Raw genomic sequence first — 27,680 nt, forward strand, 5'->3', positions numbered from 1 at the left:
TGGCCCAGAAATGTGGGGGTGGTTAGTTTTTATGGGCTGGGTAATTTCATAGGCTACCAGAAGGGAGGATTATTCCAACTATTTTAGGGAAGGGGCAGAGATTTCCAGGAATTGGGCCACCGCCCACTTTCTGGCCTTTTATGGCTGGCCTCAGAACTGTCATGGCGCCTGTGGGTGTGTCATTTAGCTAATGTATTACAATGAGTATATAATGAGGCTCAAGGTCTCCCGGAAGTCAAATCTTCTGCCATCTTGGGCCTATTAGGTTCTAACCAGTTTTTGTGGTATCTTGTTCTTAATGGTTGTATCATTCTTTTAATGGTTGTGCCCTGCCCACTTCCCTCCTGTCTCAAATCCATTCCCAATTCCGGTCAATTATTTCCTGACAATATTTCCTGTTGTTCCCCTCAGATTGACTCTCACTATACCAAACACCTAGAGTTTGGCACAGCCTTCTAGCTAAGAGCTTCAACACCAGTTTCTTTTCTAATCATTTCACAGACTGTCAGACACTCAAGCTGGAAGTGATTTTATTAGCACAAACTTCCACTGTCAGCAGAAATTTACCTTATAATATCTCTGACCAAAAGAGACCTAATATTTACCTAAGTAATTCCAGTGACTAATTTCCAAAGTACTCATTGTATTTAGACAGTGAAATCATTTTTGTTGTTTTTTAAACCTTGGCTTCTTTCTCAAAACATTCCTTGATACCTCTCACCACAATCCAAACCTGTGACTCTCATTAAGCTCTCATTGCCCCTCTATGCTTCAACCAAGCTAACCTATTTTATAATGACTGTCTAACTTCCGTCTACAAGGAGTTCCTTCCTTCCTTATACTCTTCGCCAAAACTTTAGTGTCATCTTATTTAAGGCCAGCTTGTCAAAATCTCAACTTTTCCAGGCAGTTTTCAGCAACTTTCAGCTCTTCTTTTAGTAGCTGCCTCAGTTTTACTACCTTCATTTAAATGATGCTCTTCTAACTACCAAACGCTTTTCTGGGCATTCTTATGCCTACAACTGGAGTCTGCATCCCCCAAGGATAGCTATCCATTTCTTCTGCACCTCCTGCACACCATTTAGTGCAGTGCTTGCTCTCCATATAAAAACATGGACTGCCCTCCTAACTTATTCTATGCATTTATTTTTCACTTCCAAAATGTATTTCTAGACTGAATGTGGAAACAAAGCAATACTTCTTAAACAACTACAGTGAAAGCTTTGCCATTTCACAGTACATCAGTAGTCTTAATAGAAATGTGCAGGTATGTACTTATTATAAGCAAATCTTGCAGCAGGCCGATGTACTCAGTTCAGCAACCAAAACAATCTAACTCCCAGATTCTCAGATTTATAGATTTATTAGTAAGATTTACAGAATACAATGCTGCCAGGGAACTTAAGACACTGTACAAAGATTTCACAACTTGATAATGCTAAATGTTACAAATGTAAACAAGGAGATAATAGAATGAAGGAGGAAACAAGAAGAGTAATGAGAAAGAAAGGAAGTGTAACAATTTGAAGACAGCGATAATAATGATGATACTTAATCTCAGGTCCTTTAAAGATGATTTATTGATCTATGTAAAACAAAGGTACAGGATTCAAATGCAATTTTATCCCTAGAGCTTCCACAGATAGTATAGGATTTAGACTAAGCCAAGGTGTTTGGGTTTAAATCTTAACTTCCAGCTCCATCAATTATTACTGTGTCACATGGAGCACATTATTTAACTTTTAAGTGATCTATCTCATAAGGTCGTGGTAAAAATTAAATAAGTTAATGAATATAAATGCTTAAAACAGGATATATATATATATATAATAAATAGTTGATAAATGTTAATTATTTCAACTCTGATATTATTGTTCTATTTTTGTTGTTGAGTCCAGCATCAAATGTTAACATTATTGTATGTATTACCATGTTTTATATTAATAGCAATAAATATTTTGTTAACCTCCTTTCTGATCTTAGAATCACTTCATTGTTATCTCCTACTTTTAGAATCATGATCACATTTCAGAGCTGAAAACACTGTATTTGTCATATATATTTCTAATATTAACTTCTACCAACTAAATTTTGGAAATTACTACCATGTTGTTAATGGAAAACCTGTTCTACTCAAGACACTTCTGACATCAAATGTGTGGGTTGTCCACATGAACCAATTCCCTAATTCTCTGCAGACACTAAGTGTTCTACAATTTAACTGAATTCTGACACTCAGTGCAGATTGCAGAGGTTAAGGGGTTAGTCTCATAAGACTGCTTCCCATTTCAGATGCCAAGAGCAAACACTGGATTCTCAGGTACCCATACTTCAGCCCAGCTTGGTTACATATTGGGGATTCCCATGACCCTTCCTCAGGCTCAATAATTTGCTATAATGGCACAAAGAATTCAGAGAAATATATTATAAAAGATATAAATGATATATCTTTTATTATAAAAGATATAATTTATTATAAAAGATATAAATGAATAACCAGGTGAAGAGGTACATTAGGCGAGGTCCGAAAGGGTCCTAAGCACAGGAGCTTCTGTCCCCATAGTTAGGAATGTGCCACCTTCCTAGCATACTGATGCATTCACCAACCCAAAAGCTCTATAGGTTTTCATAGAGATTCCATAACGTAGACACAATTGATTAAATCATTAGCCATTCTTGAGTTATTAATTCTATCCCCAGCCCCTTTACGATCTCTCCTCCTCCCTCCACAGAGGTCAAGGGTGGGGCTGAAAATTCCAACCCTCTAATCAGAGGTTTGGTTCTTTTGGCAATGAGCCCCACTCTCCAAGAGTCACCTCATTACCATAAATACAAGTATAGTTGAAAGGGGCTTATTATGAAAAACAAAAGACACTCCTCTCATCCTTACTACTCACGAAATTCCTAGGGTTTTAGAAACTCTGTGCCAGGAACCAGAGATGAAGACCAAATATATGATTTCTTATTATATCACCGTATCACAGCTATTCTAATATTTTAAATTCAAAACATTCAAAAACGAAATATCTCCTTACTCTGCCCCTTCCACTTGCCATATTTCCTTATTTCAGTCACTCAGGCCTAATTCTTGGGAATTACCTCCAAGTCATTTTACACATTATCCTCCCCTTCCTTTGCTCTCCAATACAGCTCTCAAAATCCATACATAAGCCTCCTAATTATGTCTCTTTTTTCATTCTCAGCTCTGCTCCAATCCACCTGGTTCATCTTCCTTAAAACATCACTTACTTAGACACATTCTGTTTGCTTTAGGGGTTTCCTATTGCCAGTGATATCCAACTCCGAACCACAGAATTCAAGGCTCATTACAATCTGATTCCACCTTTTCTATTTAAAGAATGTTTCATACAAACTTTTCTGTCTCCTGAACCTAGCACTCTGCCTTATTCATGCTTTTCTTTCCCATGAAAAATGATCATCAAATAAGAATGACCATCAAAGTTTGTTCAAACTTCAAGACAAATCTTGGCTCTGTAAAACCTCCCTCATATCTTAGCACACTGATCTTGTTCTCCTTCACATCTCTACTATAGTAATTACCTAACTGTTTACTAATAAGACAGTGATCCTTTATCAGTTACTATCCTCTACTTCTCCATTTTGGTTTTCCCCAAAACAGTTTAATTTTAACAGTTTCCCCAAAACAGTTTTAATTTATATGAAATTTACAGGGACATAATACCTCGAAGCTCAGAGCCTTAAATAACTCTAGGCCAAGAGTTGATACCAAATGCTTGCTGAATTGAATTCATTTCTGCTATTGTCTGCCATCAACTTCTTGCCAGGAGGCACAAATATTATTGTCCTGATGTCACTGTCTCAGAAGCAGCCTCATAAGAGCATTCAGTGTGCATCACTATTACCTTCACCATTATGACTCTTCCTACTATTTTTGTTCCCTAAGCATAATGGAAAGGCATTAATATAACGGTTATTTTTTATTAACATTTTAATAAGAAAGGCCATTTACCATGTTAAAAGCTGATTTTTTTTTAAAGTTGAATTTAAAAAGTTACAATAGTCACATTTTGAGTTCTGCAAAAATGAGTCACTTCCTATATGCTATGGACCACAAAATTAAAAATACTTCATAAATTCAACTGATTTTGTTGGACAAACTTATTACTGTGAACTTTTCAGGTACAACATCAAGTCTAGACTAGAGGGCTTTTTATCCGAAATACTGAAGACAGGTCATTTAGAAAAAAATAGGTGGAAAGACCAAATTTATTATTATTTAAATTATTTATTTAAAAAAATAAATAAGAAGTACAACTTTGTAAGAACCAATTTCCACCAACTTGTTTCCTGAGCACTGCTTTCTCTCTACGAAATCTTTTCAGCCTTAGGGCTCAACTGTCAAATAACCTAAATCACAGTTCCTGAGAAACTGGCACTGAACGAATTTCTTTTATAAATAAATTAAAGGACAATGGTACAGGAGTATTTATTTTCTACAAAACCCATTTTAAATTATTACAAAGATACAAATGTAGCTATTTTAATAATTCCTTTGGTTACTTCAAGACCAATATATATTTGGCTTTCTGAAAAGTGCTTCCTAAACAAAAAACAGTGTTTACTCTACTCTAGTGATCTTAAGAATCCTGTAATATGTCCTGAGAAGTGAAGTTTCATCACCTACCTTTCAAAAAGTTGAAATCAATTAGTTAAATGAAACTTGTCACACACTTTATATCACTTGAGCATTTTTCTTTTACACATATCTAGAAGTAATTGAATTTCAGTGGGAAGTGACGACTTGTTAAAACATAGTTTTCCTTGGAAGCCTTTCTATCTAAGGGAGTTCTGCTTTGTAAATCTATTCTATGCTTCTTGAACCTATACATTCTAACAAGTTTAATTCAATATCTTACTGCGTATTTTTAGACAGCACTGTGCTGCATTCAAGATGCAATTTCTGTGACCAAGGTTATTCATTTAACAGAGTATCACGATACTAACTCAATCTTTTTATAAAACACAAAAATCATAAACCTGTGCTTCTGCTGATGAATCTTTCCTTCTTTGCAGGGATAAAGAGAATAACACTCAAAAGCTATAGCAAATTTAAAATTCCTCTCTCATTCTTGTTATAGATATAAAAGAGAATGGATATGATTCATCTACAAAGAATTTCCCAAGGCATCAATAAAACATAAAGAAGAAAAGCTGAAGAGTTAAAGTGAGCTGTAACTGGATTTTTATCTTTACTTTAGAGACTAAAGGAAATATAATTGTTTCAGAAAAACAAGTTAACAAAGTAGCTAAAGACAATCTCATAAGATTGTAAACATTCATTCATTCTCAAATAATTATATATCTGACAGATATTAATTTTCCTGATGCTTCTCTGTTTTGCCCACAATGCATTTCAGAATTCCTGTTATGGCATGCATGATGCTGTATTTTCTGTATAATCCTCTTTTCTATGACTACCTTCTCTACTAACTCATAAATGTGAGCCTATCAAGCAGCAGCATTTATAAGCTTTGATTCTGCACAGGTTCCTTAATCTCTCTAAGACTCAGGTTTCCTCATCTGTAGAATAGTAACAATAATATCTATATTGTGGGGTTGTTGTGGGATATCAAATATCTCTGACACACAGTGGTTGTTTAATAAATGCTGGTTATTATTATTATACCTTAACAGTCTTTGAACCTATGTTCTAAGAATTTACTGACTATTTTATGAACTAGAAGAGACTTAATGTTCACTATAATTTAATGGACTCATATTAAATATGAGGAAACTAAAGCAGTCAAAAAGCTTCTTTGTGACAATAAATAGTAATAAATAGTAAGCCTCAAAACTAAGTCTCTACACTCAAGTCTAGTGCTTCATCCCAATTCTCTCTCTCCAGAAACTTTATCTACTCCATAGTTTCATTATGGAAAGCAAACGTCTAGTTCTGACCTAGCCTCTATCCTCTTGCCAAGCTGTATGCCATTCCACCAACTCAATTTACCATTTCAAATTACATTTCTCATACTCTCTCTCTAGCCACATCTCCTCCAGAATTCTATAGTTCTTTAAATAACATAAATCTTTTGCCGGCCACCCAGGCTCAAAGAGGTGAGAAGAATGAAGATAAAGTGAGTCAACATTTACTCTGCACCTACTATGCATTAAGTACCCAACCAGGTTATTCATCTGTATTATCTCACCTGTGAAGGAGAGTTGTCATAATTAGAAAAACGAGGAAACAAACCTTCCAAAGCAACTTGCCTCACCTTACCCAGTAAGAATAAGTTGTAGTGCTGGAAACTGAGCCCAAGTCTCTCTGACTTAACCCATTCAGACATTGTCTATACATCAACAAATAGGTACCTGTGTCTTTGTGTTTTAACTTTTTAAAAAATGGAGTAACAATATATATTACTCTATAAACCTTTCTTTTTTCAAGTTTGACAATAAGTCTGTATTTCTATGGCAGTTTTACTTCATTTTGCTCATTAGCAACAAAGTTTATAGATAATTTTATATATGAAAATATTCAAGAAACTCACTTTTTCTTGATTAGTAAGATAATATCTAAACTTCCATACAAGATCTTGTTCTTCATATGTAAGTTGCTTGGTTGGTGGATAACTCACAATAATCTACAACAAAGAAAAAAAAAACTACTTTTGTCAAATGAAAAAAATCTTCCTATATATTTCCATTTCATTCAAAATTTTTCATTCATTTAAATATATCTATAATTGAACTATTATAGAAGCAAGGAGAATATACATGCAGCCAAGTAAGACTTAAATTTGCTGCATTTATCAGTTCAAAAAGTATATTAGAGTATAAGAGGAGAAAAAGATAAGATAAAAAAAAGTCAAGTTCCATATTAGAAAAAAAGTATGTAATTGCAGAGCTAATTTACTTCAACCAAAGACACAACAAATCCAAATAACAAAAGCTCGCCCCCACCAAACTACTGCATGCAAGATAGGCTCAAGGATTGTACAACACAGGGAACAGAGACAATAATTTGTAATAACTGCAAATGGAAAGTAACCCTTAAAAATTGTATAAAACATTTTTTAAAAAATAAAAATGAGGGAAAAAGTCCCCTCCCCCCAACACAAACACAAGGAAAAGAAAAAAAAAAAAAAACACCCAAATGATAAACATTTCTCTTGTTAAGTCAGCGGAAGCTCAGGCAATGTATCTTAGGGCCAGTTTCTAAGAACACTATATCAAGAAAGCATATACTATTTGCAGTTCTGTCTCTAGGGCTAATATATTTCCTGAAAGCCCCCAAATGATATAAAACTACAGAAATGTGAAGTTGTTGAAATTACATAGAGTTCATTAACCTGTGTCTGAATCACTTTTAAGTGATGTGCTATCGCATCAGTTGCAACCAAAATACCCACTTAATTATTTTTAAATTAATATTTTATAAATTCTCTTACATTCAGTTGATCTCTTGTGGCAGCATTAGGTTTGAGATCGTGGTCAGAAGGTCCACTTCTTAAACTCCGGGCAAGTTTGTGGTGTTTGCTCTCAACTAAATTTTCCTATAAATTATTTAAGAATATTAAGCAACAATGTAAATTTCACCAGTAAGCAGTTTCAACAGCCACTTAGAAATAGAAAAGTAAATAGTTACTTATTTAAGACCAGTTTATAATATTTAACATTTTATTCGTGTTACAACTTTAGTCTCCTATGTATCTTGTGGTGATAGGGAAAGTAAGCATAACTTACGCTTCACCAGGCGCACTTGAGCATGCCATTCCAGTTTCTTGTTTTAACTCTCCATTGTATTCAGGGTTTTATACCCTCTACCCACTCAAATGTTACCTTCATTCTAAAATCTCCCCTGGCAGCTCAGATTAAAGCACTCCCGCTTCCTATGAGCTACTAGTGACTTCGTGATATAATTGTATTATCATCTTAGAGTTTAACTGCCAGTAGTAACTGAGGGCAGGGACAATGAATGACCAAAATGCTTAACTATTTTACCTATGGCCAAAATCATTAGTTTTGAACATACTGTCTTTGCTTAAGAGACTTTATTTTATTCACTTTTTCATGTGTGAATTGTCTGTTCATGTTTTTTTCCTAATTTTGCTTTTTGGTCCTTTATTCTTCAGTTTTTAAGAGTTCTTTACACATTAGATAAATCAGTTCTTTGTCTGTGATGTATGTCACAAATAGTTTCTCCCAGTTTGTCAATTGTCTTTTGACTTAACAGTGCTTTTGCCATGCAAATTTTTTAACATAGTCAAATTTATCAATCATTTCTTTTGTTGCTTCTGGATTTTGACTCAACGTTAGAAAGTCTTTCCCTACATTGATAGTAAAGTACTAGTAAGGTTTCATTTTATAATATTTAAATCCCTGATTCATTTGGAGTTTTTCCTTATGTATGGTGTGATGTGTGGATTTGATTCAATTTCATCTTTTTCCAAATGGCTCATTCCCCAACACTACGCTCCAGTGATGAAATGCCACCTTCGTCAATTTACATATGTACTTGGATCTAGTTCTGGGATTTTTAGTCAGTTCTACCAGTCCATTTGCCACACCTGTAACTGTAGAGTCTGTTTTATTGTCTGATACAGTGATATACCAGCTTAGCGGCACTCAATGTTTGTTAAAATATATTCCTCTGTTTAGTTAATACTAATGGCTACAAATTAAAATTTTTTAACATGGGGGTAAGGAGGGTAGCTTTTTTTCTTAATTTTTTGTTTTGTTTTTCCTTGATTGTATTTAAAACTAAAAATTGTTGACAGAGGTCCTAGATCTTTGTTTTTTAATTACAGCATCCATAATATTAAACCTATAATTGTTGACGAGCGTTTTCTTTAGAAAAAAATACACTAAATATACAGACATCTCATTTACGTGACATTTTGGTAGGAGTTAATATGGTCCCAGTATGACACAACTTGAATACTCTCAACCATTTTGAAGGTAACCATTAGTGTGTTTCAAATATCCAGAATGCAAAATACAATTTGATTTTATAATGAAAATTCAGTGTCAATTTTATTTTTATTTTTTAACGTTTCTATTGGAGTATAATTGCTTTACAATGGTGTGTTAGTTTCTGCTTTATAACAAAGTGAATCAGCTATACATATACATATATCCCCATATCTCTTCCCTCTTGCATCTGCCTCCCTCCCACCCTCCCTATCCCACCCTTCTAGCTGGTCACAAAGCACCGAGCTAATCTCCCTGTGCTATGCGACTGCTTCCCACTAGCTATCCATTTTACATTTGGGAGTGTATATATGTCCATATATATATTACCACTCTCTCACTTTGTCCCAGCATACACTTCCCCCTCCCCGTGTCCTCAAGTCCATTCTCTAGTGGTCTGCGTCTTTATTCCCGTCTTGCCCCAGGTTCTTCATGACCATATTTTCTTTTTTTTTTAGATTCCATATATATGGGTTAGCATACGGTATTTGTTTTTCTCTTCTGACTTACTTCACTCTGTACGACGGACTCTAGGTCCATCCACCTCGCTACAAATAACTCAGTGTCGTTTCTTTTTCTGGCTGAGTAAATTCCATTGTATATATGTGCCACAACTTCTTTATCCATTCAGCTGTCGATGGACACTTAGGTTGCTTCCATGTCCTGGCTATTGTAAATACAGCTGCAATGAACATTGTGGTACATGACTATTTTTGAATTATGGTTTTCTCAGGGTACATGCCCAGTAGTGGGACTGCTGGGTCGTATGGTAGTTTTATTTTTAGTTGTTTTAAGGAACCTCCATACTGTTCTCCATAGTGGCTGTATCAATTTATATTCCCACCAACAGTGTATGAGGGTTCCATTTTCTCCACACCCTCTCCAGCATTTACTGTTTGTAGATTTCTTGATGATGGCCATTCTGACCGGTGTGAGATGATATCACAATGTAGTTTTGATTTGCATTTCTCTAATGATTAATGATGTTGAGCATTCTTTCATGTGATTGGTGACAATCTGTATATCTTCTTTGGAGAAATGTCTATTTAGGTCGTCTGCCCAATTTTGGATTGCGCTGTTTGTTTTCTTGATATTGAGCTGCATGATCTACTTGTAAATTTTGGAGATTAATCCTTTGTTGGTTGCTTCACTTGCAAATATTTTCTCCCATTCTGAGGGTTGTCTTTTGGTCTTGTTTATGGTTTCCTTTGCTGTGCAAAAGCTTTGAAGTTTCATTAGGTCCCATTTGTTTATTTTTGTTTTTATTTCCATTTCTCTAGCAGGTGGGTCAAAAAGGATCTTGCTGGGATTTATGTCACAGAGTGTTCTGCCTATGTTTTCCTCTACAAGTTTGATAGTGTCTGGCCTTACATTTAGGTCTTTAATCCATTTTGAGTTTATTTTTGTGTATGGTGATAGGGAGTGACCTAATTTCATTCTTTTACATGTAGCTGTCCAGTTTTCCCAGCACCACTTATTGAAGAGGCTGTCTTTTCTCCCTGGTATATTCTTGCCTCCTTTATCAAAGGTAAGGTGACCATATGTGTGTGGGTTTATCTCTGGGCTTTCTATCCTGTTCCATTGATCTATATTTCTGTTTTTGTGCCAGTACCATACTGTCTTGATTACTGTAACTTTGTAGTATAGCCTGAAGTCAGGGAGCCTGATTCCTCCAGCTCCGTTTTTCTTTCTCAAGATTGCTTTGGCTATTCAGGGTCTTTTGTGTTTCCATACAAATTGTGAAATTTTTTGTTCTAGTTCTGTGAAAAATGCCAGTGATAGTTTGATAGGGATTGCATTGAATCTGGAGATTGTTTTGGGTAGTATAGTCATTTTCACAATGTTGATTCTTCCAATCCACGGTGTCAATTTTAGATCTATTAACTTTATTTTATTATGCTAGGCATAGGATCTGTGAAGGTACTTAGGTGTTTGTTTCTAAGATTCCCGAGTGACCTTTGTTTTCTAACTTTTTATTCGCTTTTCCCCCCTATTTCTTCCTTTGATGTTAGGCCATCAGCCATTACTTCCTGCTCTAATGAACTGTATTTACTCCAGTCATCATGTTTTCAACTTCCCATGTACTACTTTTTATCTACTTTGTTCTGATTAGGAAGGTAATTAATCTAATTAGAAATGTATAAAATAAGGAGAAAATAGTTCAGAGTGATATAAATGAATTCTAAGTGTAAATATCACAGTATCTATTATGTTGCTATAAGGATTTTTTGCCTGGAACTTTCTAAATCTGAAGTCATCAAATTAAATCTCTGCTGCAAAGTAGGAATTCTTCCTCTTTCTTATTCCTGAGACAGCTATCATCTCAACAATCCAATGCAGGTATATCAAAATCCTCCAAGACACCATAATCCAAATTGAATAGTTCTAGTAGCTACAATAATCTTCCCTGTTTTTCAACAAAATCAGTCTCCCTAAAATTTCCATCCATTGATCTTAGTGTTATCTTCTGGTATAAATAAATTTCCCTTCTGTTATGATGACAATCTTTCAAATACTTGTTACCCCAAGTCCTTCAAGACTACATTCCATAGTTTTTTCAATAATTCAAACAAAATGGTTCCCCAACACTATACTATCTTGACCTTTTTTGAAGGTGTTAATATTTTTTGCAAAGATTCCATCTGAACCTGATTACATATATCAATAGCTGAAGTGAATTTATGAATCACCTTTAAATAACCAATGTAGTTACAGATATAGTTTTTAAAAAGAAAGTGTATGATGTGGATCTAACTCATAATCACTCTGGAAAAAAGAATTTTCATAAGAAATTTGACAATGACTCACCATAGACATCTGAGGGTCAGGAACTTTCACTATCTCAAAGCTTGTTAAGATTGGAGATGACTCATCACCATCCTGGATTACAGCATAACAAGTTTAAAAAAAAAAATTTTTAACCAAATGGTTAAAACGTCATACATGATCATGTGCACTCTAATGTATTTTAATTTTTAATGAACATCGTTCCTCCCTTTAAAATATTATCTTCTTTCAACTATATTTTAAAAATACATATCTATTTTTTACCTTTTGTTGCTGATAAAATATTTTGAGAAAAATAAACTCTAACAATAAAAAAAATCTGTATTATAGTTTTTAGAGATATGAGGTCTGGAAATTAGTAGATTGTCTCTGTCCGGATTTTGTTTTAAACTTTGTTTACAATGACTGAGTCAAAATAGTATGTCCTAATTTTCAAACTGAGAACAAGAAACCAAAGAGTATAATTAAAATATGGCACATGGATCTGTCATATCATTTGCAAAAACTACTAGGTGGATTTTGGTAATTTTTCAAATTATCACAATTAAGTTCCACTCAGATAAGTAGAATTTTAAATGTGGGTTAACATTACTCAAACTTACATACGACTAGAAACTCAGCAGCATTGCTTCTCAGAGGATACTTAACGCAATGCAAATTTGAATAGCAAGAATCAATCCATCAATTCTTAAGAAATAAATCTGTCTTATTTTGTTGGTATTATCATTTTTGAAGAATTTTGGCTTTTACTTTTATCCAATTCAGGCAAGAAAGGTAATTCTGCATAATAAATATCACTACATACATCCTGGAAAAGGATAAACTAATTAAGGTTGAAATTCATTTCCTCACAACTGTACACCTAGCGTCAAATTTTTCTGTCAATTTCCAAATGCTAGCATATTTTCAATTTTAAATATGAACAACAAAATCAGGAGAGACTGAAAGAAGGCAAGTATTGTGACTTTACTTTAGGTTCAGTAATTGAGTCCTAGAAAAAAACACAAATTCCCACAGCCATTGTTTAACAAGCTGGTTCTCAGTCACAACATCAGAAAACACATTTATCAGCCCAACTGTGACAAGTAATCTTCACTAAGGCTATCTGTCACAAAAGACAGGTGACAAGAAAGTCTATTTCCATTAGATTCAATACACTGGCCCAGCAATCTTTACACTAAGTGGAAATATGACAGGGTAGGTAGACAGGCATTAATTTATGGGCAATTTTCAAGAAGCAGTAGAAAGGGGTCAAGAACCTTTTCAAAAATACTTGAAATTCTTCTAATTTCTATTCTGTTATTATTTCATCTATCAACAAAGCTGTCTTTCAAAAGATCCTTCAAGTCTCTAATGATTGAAAGTACCATCACCATTAGCATGGTTCTGCACTATAAACTCCATATAGGCAGGAAATATTGCTTTTAATGAAATTACATATAGTAAAAATGTAAAAAGTGATTTTATTAAGAATGTATTGGTAACAAAACAATTTCACTCACCTACGTTTCCCTTTTTAATGTAGTCTTTCTAATGAATTAGCAAACAATATTAAATAGTCTACGTTCTTATCTTTTTTTTCCCCCAGAGAGTATTATTTATAAAATAAAAAGCTGAAACAAGTTCACTTTTCCTAACCTTTTACTTTAGGAAGGGGTACAAGCTAAAGGGAAAAATACATTAACTTGAAAAGTACCAGAAAAATGATCACAAATTAACTATACAAACCTTAAACCTTCATTATGAAAACATCTTTCAAATAGTAATTTAATAGTTATAAAACATATATTTTTAAAAAATCACTTGTGACAACTTTAACAAATAACACTAATGTGTAAAGGTAATTTAAAAGTGCTGCTTCTAATGAACAAATAAACTGCATATAGCTTAGCTCTATGCTAGAAGAAATATTATTCTATTATGCCATGTATCGAAAGTCTGTCCTCATTCACACTGATTCTGATTCGCACTGTCCTCATAAGCACTTGTCTCAGTACTTCCAAAATAACAGAAGGTACCTAATTTATGTGGTTTTGAACTATGCATACTATTATTTCTGTAGTACTAAAATGAAGACCCATAAATAAGCATTTAAGGCACAGATATTTTTCAAGTAGCTAGATATCAAATATATAACTACTTTCTTTTGGTAATGAACAGACCAGAGCAAATTCATAACTTCATATTCATTACCACTCAGCCTACTGATAACATGGTTTTCTTAATTCTGCATATATTATATAAATGAACATTTATAAGGTATTTCATAAGCATACTTATGTTGGAATTGTTACATATACAATTCCAACACATTACATACACATTCAAATAACAAACATACCCTTACCATTCAATAGCCTACCACATAAAACATATGATTCCCTCTTTCTACTTTTCAAACAGACACTAATTGTTAATGAAGCTACTGCTTTAATGTCTTACTTGCCAATTTACAGAACAATTAATCAAAAAGTTTTTAATCTCTTGTATATTTATTGAATTCTATAACCCAGAACTGCATTACATGAGTGATCAGCTTTTGTAATCTTGTTGTAGCTATATGATTTGATTTGTGTATATACAAACAGCTGCTGCTGACAGCTGTCTGCTGCCATTCTGCAGCCAAAGAATTCATCCCAGCAGGAAAAACGGTAAATTGTTTTTAATGTTTCCCGTCCCTTCTACTTTAGAGACCATAAACAGTTCCAAGGAAAATACCTTTTCATAATAAACAATACCATATTCCTTATCATCACACTTGACACATCGAAACTCAACCATCAAGTACATGAAATTAGAACTTCGTTTTTCACTCTAAAAGAAAAAAACAAGATTTTTTATGAAAAATGATTTTCTTCAACCTCAGTTTGTATCATTATTCCCAATTCAGTAATACATGGATTCTATCAAATATAATTTAAACTGTAACAAATTTTTATTTCATTATTATAAATGCACTGTTTTACACAGCACTACTATTTCATTATATACAGCACTACTGTTTTATCCAGAAGTGTCTACTACTCACTTATAACTCCCTCCTCAAACTTAATGACATTTTTGGTTTATTCAGTAGTATGAATTCTATTATATAACATTTTAAAGGTATTTCATATACATTTGCAGGAGAATTATTTTATTTAAAAAAAATTTGCATTTCTAATAATTTTAAGCAAAGAACAGTTCACCCTTAAACCATATGGACTAATCTAACTGTAGAAATTAATATAAGTATAACAAAAAAACAAAAGTAAAACAAAGTGCATGTAACTAAGGACAGAGGTCATTTGAGCTTAACACATAAAACATTTACAAGTTTTTCACAATTTATAAACGGTCTTAAAGTAACTTGTAATCATTTGTAAAGTTTGATCGATACACTTTAATACACTGGGAATAGTTACTTCTTCCCCAACATATAAAATGCTGATTGTGTGTATAAATGTGTCCCCTTAAAAAAGCAAATATTAATAATGAAGTGAAAATAAAATTAAATTTAAAAGGGTGATTAGTCCTGACCCAAAACAGTTTGAAAAATGGCTTTAAATCTATATGTATATAATCATAAAGATCTAAGGAGGTCACTTAAACTGTTCAGCTTTATGAAGCATATTATAATCTAGTATGATAATAGATAGCCTCCTATGTTTTAAAGAGTGCAGATAGAGTGAGTGAAAAAGGATGGGCAAAGTATGCTCTAATGTTACATTTTCTAAACCCAGGGGTATCTAAGTTGAAGAATAGAAAAATTAAAAATATTTTTTAATTAAAAATAGGAAAAAGAAAAAAGCATTTTGATTAAACTATTTTTGGAATGTGACTATTATCAAAATTCAAAAAAGTAAAATTTTCTTCCAGTTTCAGTATATAAGAATGTATTATGAATACATTTAGAAAAGATGCCCAGTATTCATACTGAATATAAATGTTGTTAGACACTACTAATTTGTTTTTAAAAAATGAACAATGTCGAAATTTTATTTTTCTAAGTGTTCACTGTAAAATGACAAATTTCTCTCTTTCCACCTGCTGAAAACTGTTGAAAGAACACAAATCAAGTCAGTTGTGCCATGTGGTGATCACTATAAGCTACGCATTTCACAAAATTGCTATTCCTCTCTCCTAATGTGATTAATATATAAGCATTATTTCTGCTCTCTAGACATAGAGTGTTAGGCCAAACATCTAGTATTTCAGTGCTAGTGTACATAAAAAACTTTTTTGTCGTTCTAACTTTTGTAAAGAGTTTCACTGAAGCCACCTTTTCATTGAACATATTCTGGACCAATACACAAGATCAAGAAAGCACACGAATTACTTGAACCATGTAACCTCATTAAGTGTGCACAGCCCTATATGTACTAAATAAGACAAGGAATATCTTAATTGGGGAGAGGAATTGCTATTGATGACTTAAGGTAACTGAAGTGAAGAGGTTGTTTTGACACTATGTTGACAGATTTATCCAATCAACTTGGACATAAACTGCCATATGGAGAAAGAGAGAACATACAAGTGAGGCATCAAGATTAACATGGGCTTCACTTATATGATATTTAGTACACTTATGATATCCACTACCTATTTCAGGGTTCAAGAGAACACTAAAATATAAGAAAGGCAGATATCCTAAGCTTTCCTTTTATTAGCATAAACCTCACAACTAGAGGTAATCCTCAATGCTCCCACATTTGAGAGATACCTGGCAATAAATAGTTCTTCTAAAAATTTTTTCAGTTAAAATTCTGGAGAAAATATTTTGAAATAAAAAAGAGGGATACAACCCACCTCATTTATCATTTCTATTTCTCTAAATGTCAATCTGTCCAGCCAATCTACTTTCACCATGTGACCTTGTCGATGAGCTTTGGTGAGCTGCAAAAAATATATAATGCAGAAAATTTTAAGAGATAGATCTCACAGAAAGGAGGATAAAGAATGGAAATGATCATCAACATGACACTGGAAGTACTAGCTAATGCAAAGAAAAAGGAAATAAATGATATACAGATTGGGAAGAAATAAATAATACTTTCTTTATTCAAAGGTGACATGATCATTTATGTAGAAAATATTTTTAAATGGACAAAAAGCTCCTGGAACTAATAAGCAATTACAGCAAGGAGGATACAAGGTTCATATATAAAAGTCAATCTCTTTCTTATATATTGTTACCAGCAATCAATAAGTAAAATTTGAAATTAAAAACACAATATCAAATCACAGTATCATTTACATTAGTGCCTCCCAAAAATCAAATTGGTATAAATCTAACAAAATATGTACAAGATCTATGTGATGAAAACTAAAAAACTCTGATGAACAAAATCAAAGAAGAAGTAAATTAATGGGCTCAGGGTAAGATGACTCAATATTGTCAAGATGTCAGTACTTCCCAACTTGATTTATAGATTCAAAGCAATCCTAGTCCATAAACAAAACAAAACAAAACAAAAAAAATCTCAGCATGTTATTTTGTAGATATCAACAAACTGATTCTAAAGTTTATATGGAAAGGCAAAGGCTCCATAATAGCCAACACAGTATTGAAGAACAAAACTGGAAGCTATACATTACCCAACTATAAGACTTAATATACAGCTACTGTAATCAAAACATTGTGGTACTGGCAAAAGAATAGATAAATGGATTAATGGAACAGAATGGAGTCCAGAAAAAGTCCACATAAATAGAGTCAATGATCTCTGACCAAGAAGCAGAGGCAATAAAATGGAGCAAAGAGTCTTTTCAAATATCGCTGGGATAACTGGACATGCACATGCAAACAAATATATATAAGCAAAGACCTTACACCCTTCACAAAAATTAACTCAAAATGAATCACAGACCTAAATGTAAATTGCAAAATACAAAACTCCTAGAAGATAACACAGGAGAAAACCTAAATGACCTTGGGTATGGTGACAACTTTTTAGATGCAACACCAAAGGCATAATCCATGAAAGAAATAATTAATAAGCTGGACTTCATTAAAATTAAAAAATTCTGCTCTGTGAAAGACATTGTGAAGAGAATGAGAAAACAAGCCATGGACCGGGAGAAAATATTTGCAAAAGGCACATATGATAAAGGAATGTTGGTCAAAATATACAAAGAACTCTTAAAACTCAACAACAAGAAAATAAGCAACCTGATTTAAAAAATGGGCCAAAGATCTTAATAAACAACTCACCAAAGAAGAGATATGGATGGCAAATAAGCATGTGAAAAGATGCTCCACATCATATACCATCAGGGAAATGCAAATTAAAACAATGAGAAATCACTAAACACTTATCAGAATGACCAAGATTTGGAACACTGACAACATCAAATGCAGGTGAGGATGTAGAGCTACAGGAACTCTCATTAATTGCTGGTGGGAATGCAAAAACGTAGAGCCATTCTGGAAGTCAGTGTGGCAGTTTCTTACAAAACTAAACATACTCTTACCATACAGTCCAGGAATTGCCCTCCCTGGTATTTACCCAAAGGAGTTGAATACTTAATGCCCACACAAAAGCCTGCACATGGATATTTATAGCGACTTTATTTATAATAACCAAAACCTGGAAGCAATTCAGATGGCCTTCACCAAGTGAATGGATAAATGAATACATTCAAACAATGTTATGCAGTGCTAAAAGGAAAGGAGGTATCAATCAATGAAAAGACATGGAGGAACCTTAAGTACACATTACTTGCACATTGCTAAGTGAAAGAGGTCAATCTGAAAAGGCTAGGTACAGTATGATTACAACTAAAGAAAAGGTATTGATAAAACTATGGAGATAATAAAAAGATAACTAGTTGCCCAGGGTTGGGGGGGAAGAAGGGATGTATAAGTGGAGCACAGAAGATTTTTAGGGCAGTAAAACTACTCTGTATCATACTATAATGATGGACAAATGACATTAAACATTTGTCAAAGCCCATAGAATGTACAATACCAAGAGAGAACACTGAGGTATATGGTCTTTGGGTGATTATGAGTTGTCAGTATAGGTTCATCAATTGTAACAAATTGTAACAAATGTACCACTGTGGTGAGAGGTGTTGACAATAGGAGAGGCTATGCATGTGCTGGGGCAGAGTGTATATGAGAAATATCTGTACCTTCCTCTTAGTATTGCTGTGAATGTAAAACTGTTCAACAAAAATAAAATCTTTAAAAAATCTAAAAAATCAAAAAAAGAAGTGTTATGTCACCTTCACATTTGATACATTCCTATACACAACAGAAGCCACACAAAACTATCAAGATAAGAAATGGACTTGGCTAGAGACGAATCATCATAGTTTTTACAGAAAAACAAAAAATTTTAAATGGTCTACAATCTGCCATCTAAACATGCTAAAAAATAATGAAGCCTTTCCTGAAAGTATCTCCATTTTCTATATTTCTTGCATTTTGATTACTACAAAGGGAGAGAGTTATAATGATAGTTCTTCAAATTGGAAATAAACTATTTTTTTCACATCTCAATATGAAAAATAACAAAGTTACATACATAAGGCGTTTCTCTGGAGCCTATAATTTACTACTCTAAGACTTAAGCACATAAGTGTGCATGTGTGCTTTACTTTTAAGAAGGAATAATGAAATAATTAACAGTAATAAAAGAACCAGTGGTAAAAGAATTTCTAGAGTTGCAGTTGGTAGAACCCTCTGAAGGTCTTACATACTAACCTACCCTTGGTTTCACAAATTAAATAATACATTGACCCTTCAAATATACAGAGAATTCAAGATAATTTCCAAGGTCCTCAAACTGAAACTAGATTTTGTCTTAGAAAGTGTAATTTTAAACATCAGCATTATTCATGTATCAAATCCCTTCTTTCTTTCTAAACAAATTCATAGCATAAAGCAAAACTGAGCATTAAGGACTTCAGTGGTAGCTTGTCTTTATGATTTGTCTTCATTTCCATTATACAAGTTATGATGGTATTCCTACAAGGATGCCAAACACTTCTACCAATTATTATCTCTCTCACAGAACTAAAAATCTTCGTCAATATTCTTTATATTCCTCAACTAAGGGACTCTTATCACAACTACATGGTCATACTATTTCAGAAATGAAAATAGTAGCTTCATACAAAAAGTCTGAGGATCACTGTAATATAAAAATATTACCAGCTTAGCTTTCTTCTGAATAACAAATTCCTTTTCACTTGAGGTAATCTCTAAATGAAAATGGATGAGGCAAAAAAAAGTGCTTACCACTATTACTCACAAAGCAGGGACTAAACATTTTGCTGGCTCTGGTGGAACATTAGATAAATACACTAACATGGAAACACTAAGAATTAGTTACAAGGGAACCAAAAGAACACCAGGCAATGTGACCTAAAGGAAAGAGTGCTAAACTACGAGCCATTAGACCAGGGTTCTAACCCTAGTACTCCATTTTCGAATTCTGTCATTTTTGAACCCTCATGTACAAAAAGAAGTATTAATTTCTATTTCTGCTAGCAAAATTCAAATAGAATAATGGATGCAAAATATGATAGGTAGTATTATTCCATACAGTCTTTATAAAGAATTATATTCTCACTCATTTTGCCACATGTTCCAAACTAGTTTTTTAAATGAATAAAAATATAAAGGGTCATATCACATCAACTACCACACTGAAGTGGCAGAGCTAGGATTTAAACCCCAGGTCTATAAAGTTCATACTTCTTCTATCAGTCTTTGCTATCTCCTCTATTGATGCATTCATAGTAAAAGATTTAAGTCTAATTAACTTCTGTAATTTTTTAAACACACGTTTCATATTTATGATACAGTAGCTGATTCTCCACTAGTTTCCTTTGAGGAAAAAATTGACAATAGCATATTGAGTTTAGATGTGGCAGAATGTGTTGGGCATTTTTCTCTCCCTTACTAAATAATCAGACAAATCGAAAGTTTTCTGAAGGCATTTCACTAATTCCAGAATTCATGTTTGCTGCCAATAAATATTACTTCCTATATAGCATATTCTTACCTTCTGTATTTGAAGAGTAAAAGATGACCATTCTCAACCTTACAAATAACAACCAAAGAATGCATGGTCAAGGATGGTAGTACCATAAACTGGTAAAACCATTTTGGAGTACAAGTTTAAATTACCTGAGATATATTCATATTTGTGCATCACTGTTTGCAATATGGAAAACTTAGACATAAAAGAATGTAAATGTCTATCAATAGTGGGAACTATTAAGCAAACTATGGCACACACACTAAGAAATACTATAATCAAAAAGAAAGAAAAATCCATATACCCCATTAGGAAACATCACTATGACACTGTTGAATGCAAAAGCAACTGCAAAATGAGAGGTACCACTTATGCTATGACTGTTTGTTTACAAGTTTGTCTCACACCAGACTCTTGAGATTGACAGCAGAATTTCTAGATTATTTCTCTGCTTGAATCAGTTTTATAATTTCTGTTGCACTAAAAAGTTACCACTCAAAATGTCCCCTAGCTACTTGTGCTATTTATCTGATACTATGTAACAAAGCACCACAAAACTCAGTGCCTTAAAACGCCACTCATTTTAATATTTTTCATGATTCTTGGAGACATCAAGAAGTCATTTTCTTGAGGACATTTGGATATTTTTTTTCTCTTAGTCTAACAGTCTCTCATGAGACTGTTGTCATGTGGTAGCTGGAGCTAGAATGTCCAAGATAGCTTCACTCACATTTCCAACGCCTTCATGGGCAAGGATGGGCACAGGTGGGAAACCAGAGTGGTGGGGCCTCTCTTTCTGAAGGCACTCTCAGTGCTGCTCCCTCTCCAGGTAGTCTTTCAACATAGTCACTCCAACTAGGTAGCTGGACTTCTTACGTGGTGGCTCATTATTCCCCAAAAGTGCAAAAAACAGAAGCTTTCAAGTTGTCTTAAAGTTTAGCCCTGGAACAGGCATAGCATCAGTTCAGCTGCATCATGTTAGTTAAAATGAGTCACAGAGCTACTGCAGATCCAACATGGAAGCGTGAGTATCAGGAGGCATATTTCATTGAGGGTCACCTTTGGAGACTAGCTAGCACAGCATTTACTGGACAATCTAAGCATACAGTAGATTGCTCAATTGCAGAAGAGCAAGGGGAGAGAATTTGAAGATGGCAAAGCTAGCTCCTGACTGGACTTTAGGTATCAGGTAAAGTCTAGAATTAGCTATCACAATTCCTAAATGATTAGGCCTTGCCTTCCCCTCCAAAATAAGCTCTTACAACTCTCCAACTGATATATTACACTCTAGCCACCCATTTCAGTTCTTCAGACAGTAAGGCCTTTTACTTCTAAGACTCAATGCAGATTAAATAATTTAATATTAGATGAAATTTTTTACTAAAAATTTTAGAGAACTATAAAGCACTATGCAAACTGTAAGCAGCTGTTATTAGCCCATAATCTATGTCACTTCATCTCTATAGGTGCTGATGACTATGTAGACAGACTTGGGTGGTTTTCACCAGTCCAAAGCAGTTTCCACTTGTCTCCAGTTTGAGAATGTCTATGGATAATGAAGACCAACAAATGAACTTGAACAGTTTATATTTCATTTGGGGTCTGACCTAGATCTTCCAAATGAGAAAATCTGCATTCTGTTAAACAGCAGGGTAAAACTAGTACAATCTGTTTCAAATTGCTTGTGAAGAGATAATCCTCACTAGGGTGCCCATCCTAGAAAGCAGCTAGGTCAAGATATCAGTAAAAGAGTCATTCTCTCTTTTTAAGGAACATAAGTTTCTACAGAATTCACAAGAAATCGTATAGAGCTTGGAAGAGAAGCCCACTGTCACAGACATAATAGCATAATTATTGAGCTCTAACTTCTCCAAGAATTAAATAGCAAGGGGTTTTACAAGCTACTTAAATAAAAGAATCTGTGTAAGAACCAAATAAGAACATGCCCAGGAAACTGCTTGGAGTACTAATCATGTATATCAGATTTAATGGGAGGACAGATACGTGCTTGAGGAAGATGCCTCAGATTAGTAGGTGTTCAATACAAGTACCAAGGACAGAACTAAAAGTAGGCCAACTTGCTACACTGTATATAGACGAGGAACAGCAGAGAAAAGGAACGTCAAACTGGATAGCTATCCCTGGGAACAGATAAGACTTCCATGATCACCACAAGTCACAGTTCTTTGCTCCTTATTTGTATCTGCCCTACTAGACCATAAGCTTCTTGAGTGCTAGAGCTATGAATGGTTGACAGAACCTAGCATTTATCCATTCAATGAATATTTATATTTATTGACAGGACTTCTAATGTGGAAGGGTGATAGAACAGAAAACAAATGCTTGTATATTCTGCAATTTTGTTTAAGAGCTTTGGGGAGTAAATGGGGAGCAAGGGGAAGGGAGTGACACTCAAAAGGAAGCTGGAGAAAAGAATGATTCATGCCCTTAGTCACTTTGCCCTAGTACTTATATACTTTCAACATAAATATATATTACTTAATTTGCTGTTGTAAGTTACAAACTTCCATCAGGTCCTCTGCTCTGGAGATAAGCACAGAATGTTGAACAAAAGAAGCAAGTTCCCTGCCTTCAAGAACTTAAGGTAGGGGTGAGCCATTTGTATGGTAATGCCTATATGCCCATATGGTAAATGCTTATATGTCTATATACAAATTGAAACAGTAATATGAAAGTCATGAACAGGGTGATGTGACAGAAAATAATGGGAGTTCCTGAGAAGGCCTCTCAGGCAGTAACATTAAAGCAGAGACTTGAAGGATAAGGAGTAAGTCAAACAAACAGGATGAAAATCTTCCATGCAGAGGAAATAGCTTATTTGTCAGCACATCAGGGAGTTTGATGTACCCAGGTATTAAAGAGAGACTAGGATGGTAGTCCTCGGTAAATATTTAAGTAAATCAAGTTCTCTGTGAGGTGGACAGCAGGAAGATCTACACATACATAAGATGCTTACTGGGAATCATCTTTCTTGAGGTTCATCATGATCTAGATTTTTCTTTATAGTAGATACCACACTTACAGCCTAAAGGAAGAAAGGGAAGAGTGAAAAGAACTGAAAAATGTTTATCTATTTCAAATCTGCCTAGGAATTTGTAGGGAGGTAAATGGGGAGAGACAGACTCAAAAGGAAACTGGAGAGAAAATGGTTTCTGCTTTACAAATTTTTCCCTGGCCAGTTTCTTCCATATTCATATACCCACTTTATCTTTACAAAAGGCATCAATTAACATGTATTAATCAAAATATGAGACACATGGCCCAAGTTCACATATGCTATGAAAGGTGGGCTAGTTTTGTTGGTTTATCAAGACACGGTATGGTAATTCACAGAGTTTATTATCTACCTGTGAAAACAAGATGAAGAACAAGATGAACATAAGACAGAATATAACTGATAAAAGAATTCAAAGATGTACACCAAACTCTGATCCTGGTTTTAAGCACCCACATACACCTTATGACTATGTCTGATAATTTGGAAATACAGCATACAAGCTACATATCAAGCGAGCCATATAAAAATAACTTAGAAGAACAATTCTCACTTTCTATTTTCAAGCTAGTAGAAAGTTTAAAGTGGATAAAGGCTTTACAACAGCACAGAATTGCAAATACTTTGAACAGCCAACCATAGAGGATTGCTGAAATGAATTATGGCATATCCATACTATGCAAAACCTGACAGTCGTTACAAATCATGTTATGTAAGCATCTTAAATGACCTGGAACAATTTTGAAACATTATTAAGCGTAAAAGCAGGATTCATTTAAACACACACACAATATGATCCCAAATTAAAAATAAATACACATACATTCCATACATTCCATACATACATACATACATTTATTTATTTATTTACCAAAAGCATATCAACTAAAATACTAATGATGACTATTGTGAGTAGAGGATTAGAGGTGATTTTTACAGTCTTTGCACTTTAACAATCTTCTTCTATTGTAGATGTATGTTAGCTTGTAATAACAAAAGATAAGTTATTTAAAAACTAAAGTTATTTTAAGAACAATTAACTGTGGAGAAAACCCTGCTGAGAAAACCATAAAAGATTAGCATTTATCAAGACGATGCTAAATAAAGTTACATTACTTCATAATAAACTCAAAGAATAAAGACCCATCTGATTAATTTAACTCAATCATATGACATGAAAACCAGGTATCAACATAATTGTTCTCTCTCAAATTATTTCTTCCAAGGGCCTTTCAACTGGGTCCAACTAAAAACCCATATAAATTAAATGAAAAAAAAAAACATATAAATTAAAAGCTGCCACTTTTCAATATGCAGTTAATAAAAACTCCTATATAAAAAAATGTACAGGCTTAAGGTTTCAAACTTTACTCACATCAAGAAACTGTAAGAGGGGAGTTACAAGATAAGTGGATTTTCCAAAATAAGTAGCTGTGCAATAGGTGATGCTTTGGCCAGATACACTTATGCTTTCTTAGGAAATCTTAGGAGAAAAACATGACAAAGCGGTATTTTCTTTTTTCCTTTTTTCCCTCTGCCACTTGAAAAAATAAACAAAAAAAAACCCAGTCTACTCTTGTCACCAGATGGAAAACTTTCAGATTCAGAGGGCCTATGTGAATGTTCAAAATCTCTCTTGACACATTTATAGGAATACTGGCCAATAAAAATTTTTGGTACTACCATGTACAAGACTAATTTTTTTCCAGCATGATCATAGAGGGTTGTGTTTATCCAAATACCCCATATCTCCTTCCTCTAAATTCCCTCAAGTTAAAGGTTATAATATAACTCTTTCAACACTAACACTTCCCTAAGCCTAGACTAGAACTGAGCATAAGTACTCATTAAACAGAATACCATTATTGGTCAGTAATCTATTTGCAGGATGCACTGTGGCTCACTGAGACATTTGTATTATTAAACAGTATAATTCTTCAATAAACAATGAGTCCTATCCATGTCAAATCAAATACAAGCTATGCAGTAATTTATAATTCAAGACAAAATATAGTTGTATAGGGCTTCCCTGGTGGCAGAGTTGTTAAGAATCCACCTGCCAATGCAGGGAACACGGGTTCGAGCCCTGGTTCAGGAAGATCCCACATGCTGCGGAGCAACTAAGCCCGTGCACCACAACTACAGAGCCTGTGCTCTAGAGCCTGCGTGCCACAACTACTGAAGCCCACACACCTAGAGCTTGTGCTCCACAACAAGAGAAGCCATCACAATGAGAAGCTCGTGCACCTAGAGCTTGTGCTCCACAAGAGAAGCCACCGCAATGAGAAGCCTCTGCACCGCAACGAAGAGTAGCCCCTGCTTGCCATAACTAGAGAAAGCACTTGTGCAACACAGCCAAAAATAAATAAATAAAATAAAATAAAAATAATATACCCAGCAATCCCACTACTGGGCATATATCTAGAGAAAATCATAGCCAGGACATGGAAGCAAACTAAATGTCCATCGACAGATGAATGTATACAGAAGGTGTGACACATATATACAATGGAATATTACTCAGCCATAAAATGAAACAAAATTGAGCTATTTGTAGTGAGGTGGATGAACCTAGAGCCTGTCATACAGAGTGAAGTCAGAAAGAGAAAAACAAACACCATATGCTAACACATATACATGGAATCTAAAAAAAAAAGATGGTTCTGAAGAACCTAGCGGTAGGACAGGAATAAAAATGCTGACGTAGAGAATGGACTTGAGGACACGGGGAGGGTGAAGGGTAAGCTGGGATGAAGTGAGAGAGTGGCATGGACATATATACACTACCAACTGTAAAACAGCTAGTGAGAAGCAGCCGCATAGCACAGGAAGATCAGCTCGGTGCTTTGTGACCACCTAGAGGGGTGGGATAGGGAGGATGGGAGGGAGACGCAAGAGGGAGGGGATATGGGGATATATGTATACGTATAGCTGGTTCACTTTCTTATACAGCAGAAACTAACACACCATTGTAAAGCAATTATACTCCAATAAAGATGTTAAAGAAAAGTATTCACTTAAACTGAGATTTTAAAAGGTGTTGTATCGGGGCTTCCTTGGTGGCACAGTGGTTGAGAGTCCACCTGCCAATGCAGGGGACACGGGTTCGTGCCCCGGTCCAGGAGTATCCCACATGCCGCAGAGCAGCTGGGCCCGTGAGCCATGGCCGCTGAGCCTGCGCGTCCGGAGCCTGTGCTCCGCAACGGGAGAGGCCACAACAGTGAGAGGCCCGCATACCGCAAACAAACAAACAAAAAAAAGGAGTTGTATCTGTATGTTAGAGTTTGCACCCACACCTATTATAATTAATTCTTACAAAGCTTCTACCTTCCTGATTAATGAAGTCTTAGACTCAAATCTTCAATTTTACTTTGAAATTTTACATGTGTATCTTATTCAGGAAGAGTGGTATTTGCCTCTTAATGAAACCATTCAGTTTAACTCCTCAGAGATTAATGTAGTCTTAAAAGCACGTTACTTTCTAGTTTTCTGGCAGAAACTATAGCTGTAAAGACAGCAACAGATTTACAGAACATGAATCGATATTCTTTTAGGGCTCAATCTTTCACTGGCAAAAACTAATTTAGTCTACTTGCTACCATTGATTTCAAGACAAATCTAAAAGTTTTGACAGTCTTAGACAACAGTAAGCAAATCAATGTGACTGATAAAAAAGATTCTACCATGTATCATTAGGAATAAATTTATAAGAGATTCCCAAACTCTTCTTTTATGACACAAAAGAAAAGCAACACAGAATCAAATCCAATACATTATGTTTATAAAAGTTACACTTATTATTTATACAAAAACCTGTAGTTAAGATGCATTTTTTTTTTTTTTTTTTTGCGGTGTGTGGGCCTCTCACTGCTGTGGCCTCTCCCGTTGCAGAGCACAGGCTCCGGACGCGCAGGCTCAGCGGCCATGGCTCACGGGCCCAGCCGCTCCGC

General features: G+C 34.5%; 1 protein-coding gene across 8 annotated transcripts in view; it reads right to left on the minus strand.

Annotated features, from left to right (window-relative positions):
• PIK3C3 (phosphatidylinositol 3-kinase catalytic subunit type 3) overlaps window positions 1-27,680 on the minus strand; it is a 155,585-nt gene that overhangs the window by 87,027 nt on the left and 40,878 nt on the right. For 7 of the 8 annotated variants that reach the window (XR_009558614.2, XR_009558616.1, XR_009558615.1 and 4 more), the window contains exons 5-9: window positions 16,531-16,617; window positions 14,461-14,556; window positions 11,764-11,835; window positions 7,434-7,538; window positions 6,534-6,626 (exon numbers count right to left, since the gene is read on the minus strand). Coding sequence is in view for 5 of the 8 variants with exons in the window: in XM_060283147.2 (XP_060139130.1) it covers window positions 6,534-6,626; window positions 7,434-7,538; window positions 11,764-11,835; window positions 14,461-14,556; window positions 16,531-16,617 (453 nt within the window). In the remaining 3 variants the exon portion in view is untranslated. The remainder of the gene's footprint in view (window positions 1-6,533; window positions 6,627-7,433; window positions 7,539-11,763; window positions 11,836-14,460; window positions 14,557-16,530; window positions 16,618-27,680) is intronic. The other variant, XM_060283148.1, reaches the window with a different exon arrangement.

Source organism: Globicephala melas, chromosome 13 (assembly GCF_963455315.2).
Source record: "Globicephala melas chromosome 13, mGloMel1.2, whole genome shotgun sequence".
NCBI classification, from domain to species: Eukaryota; Metazoa; Chordata; class Mammalia; order Artiodactyla; family Delphinidae; genus Globicephala; species Globicephala melas.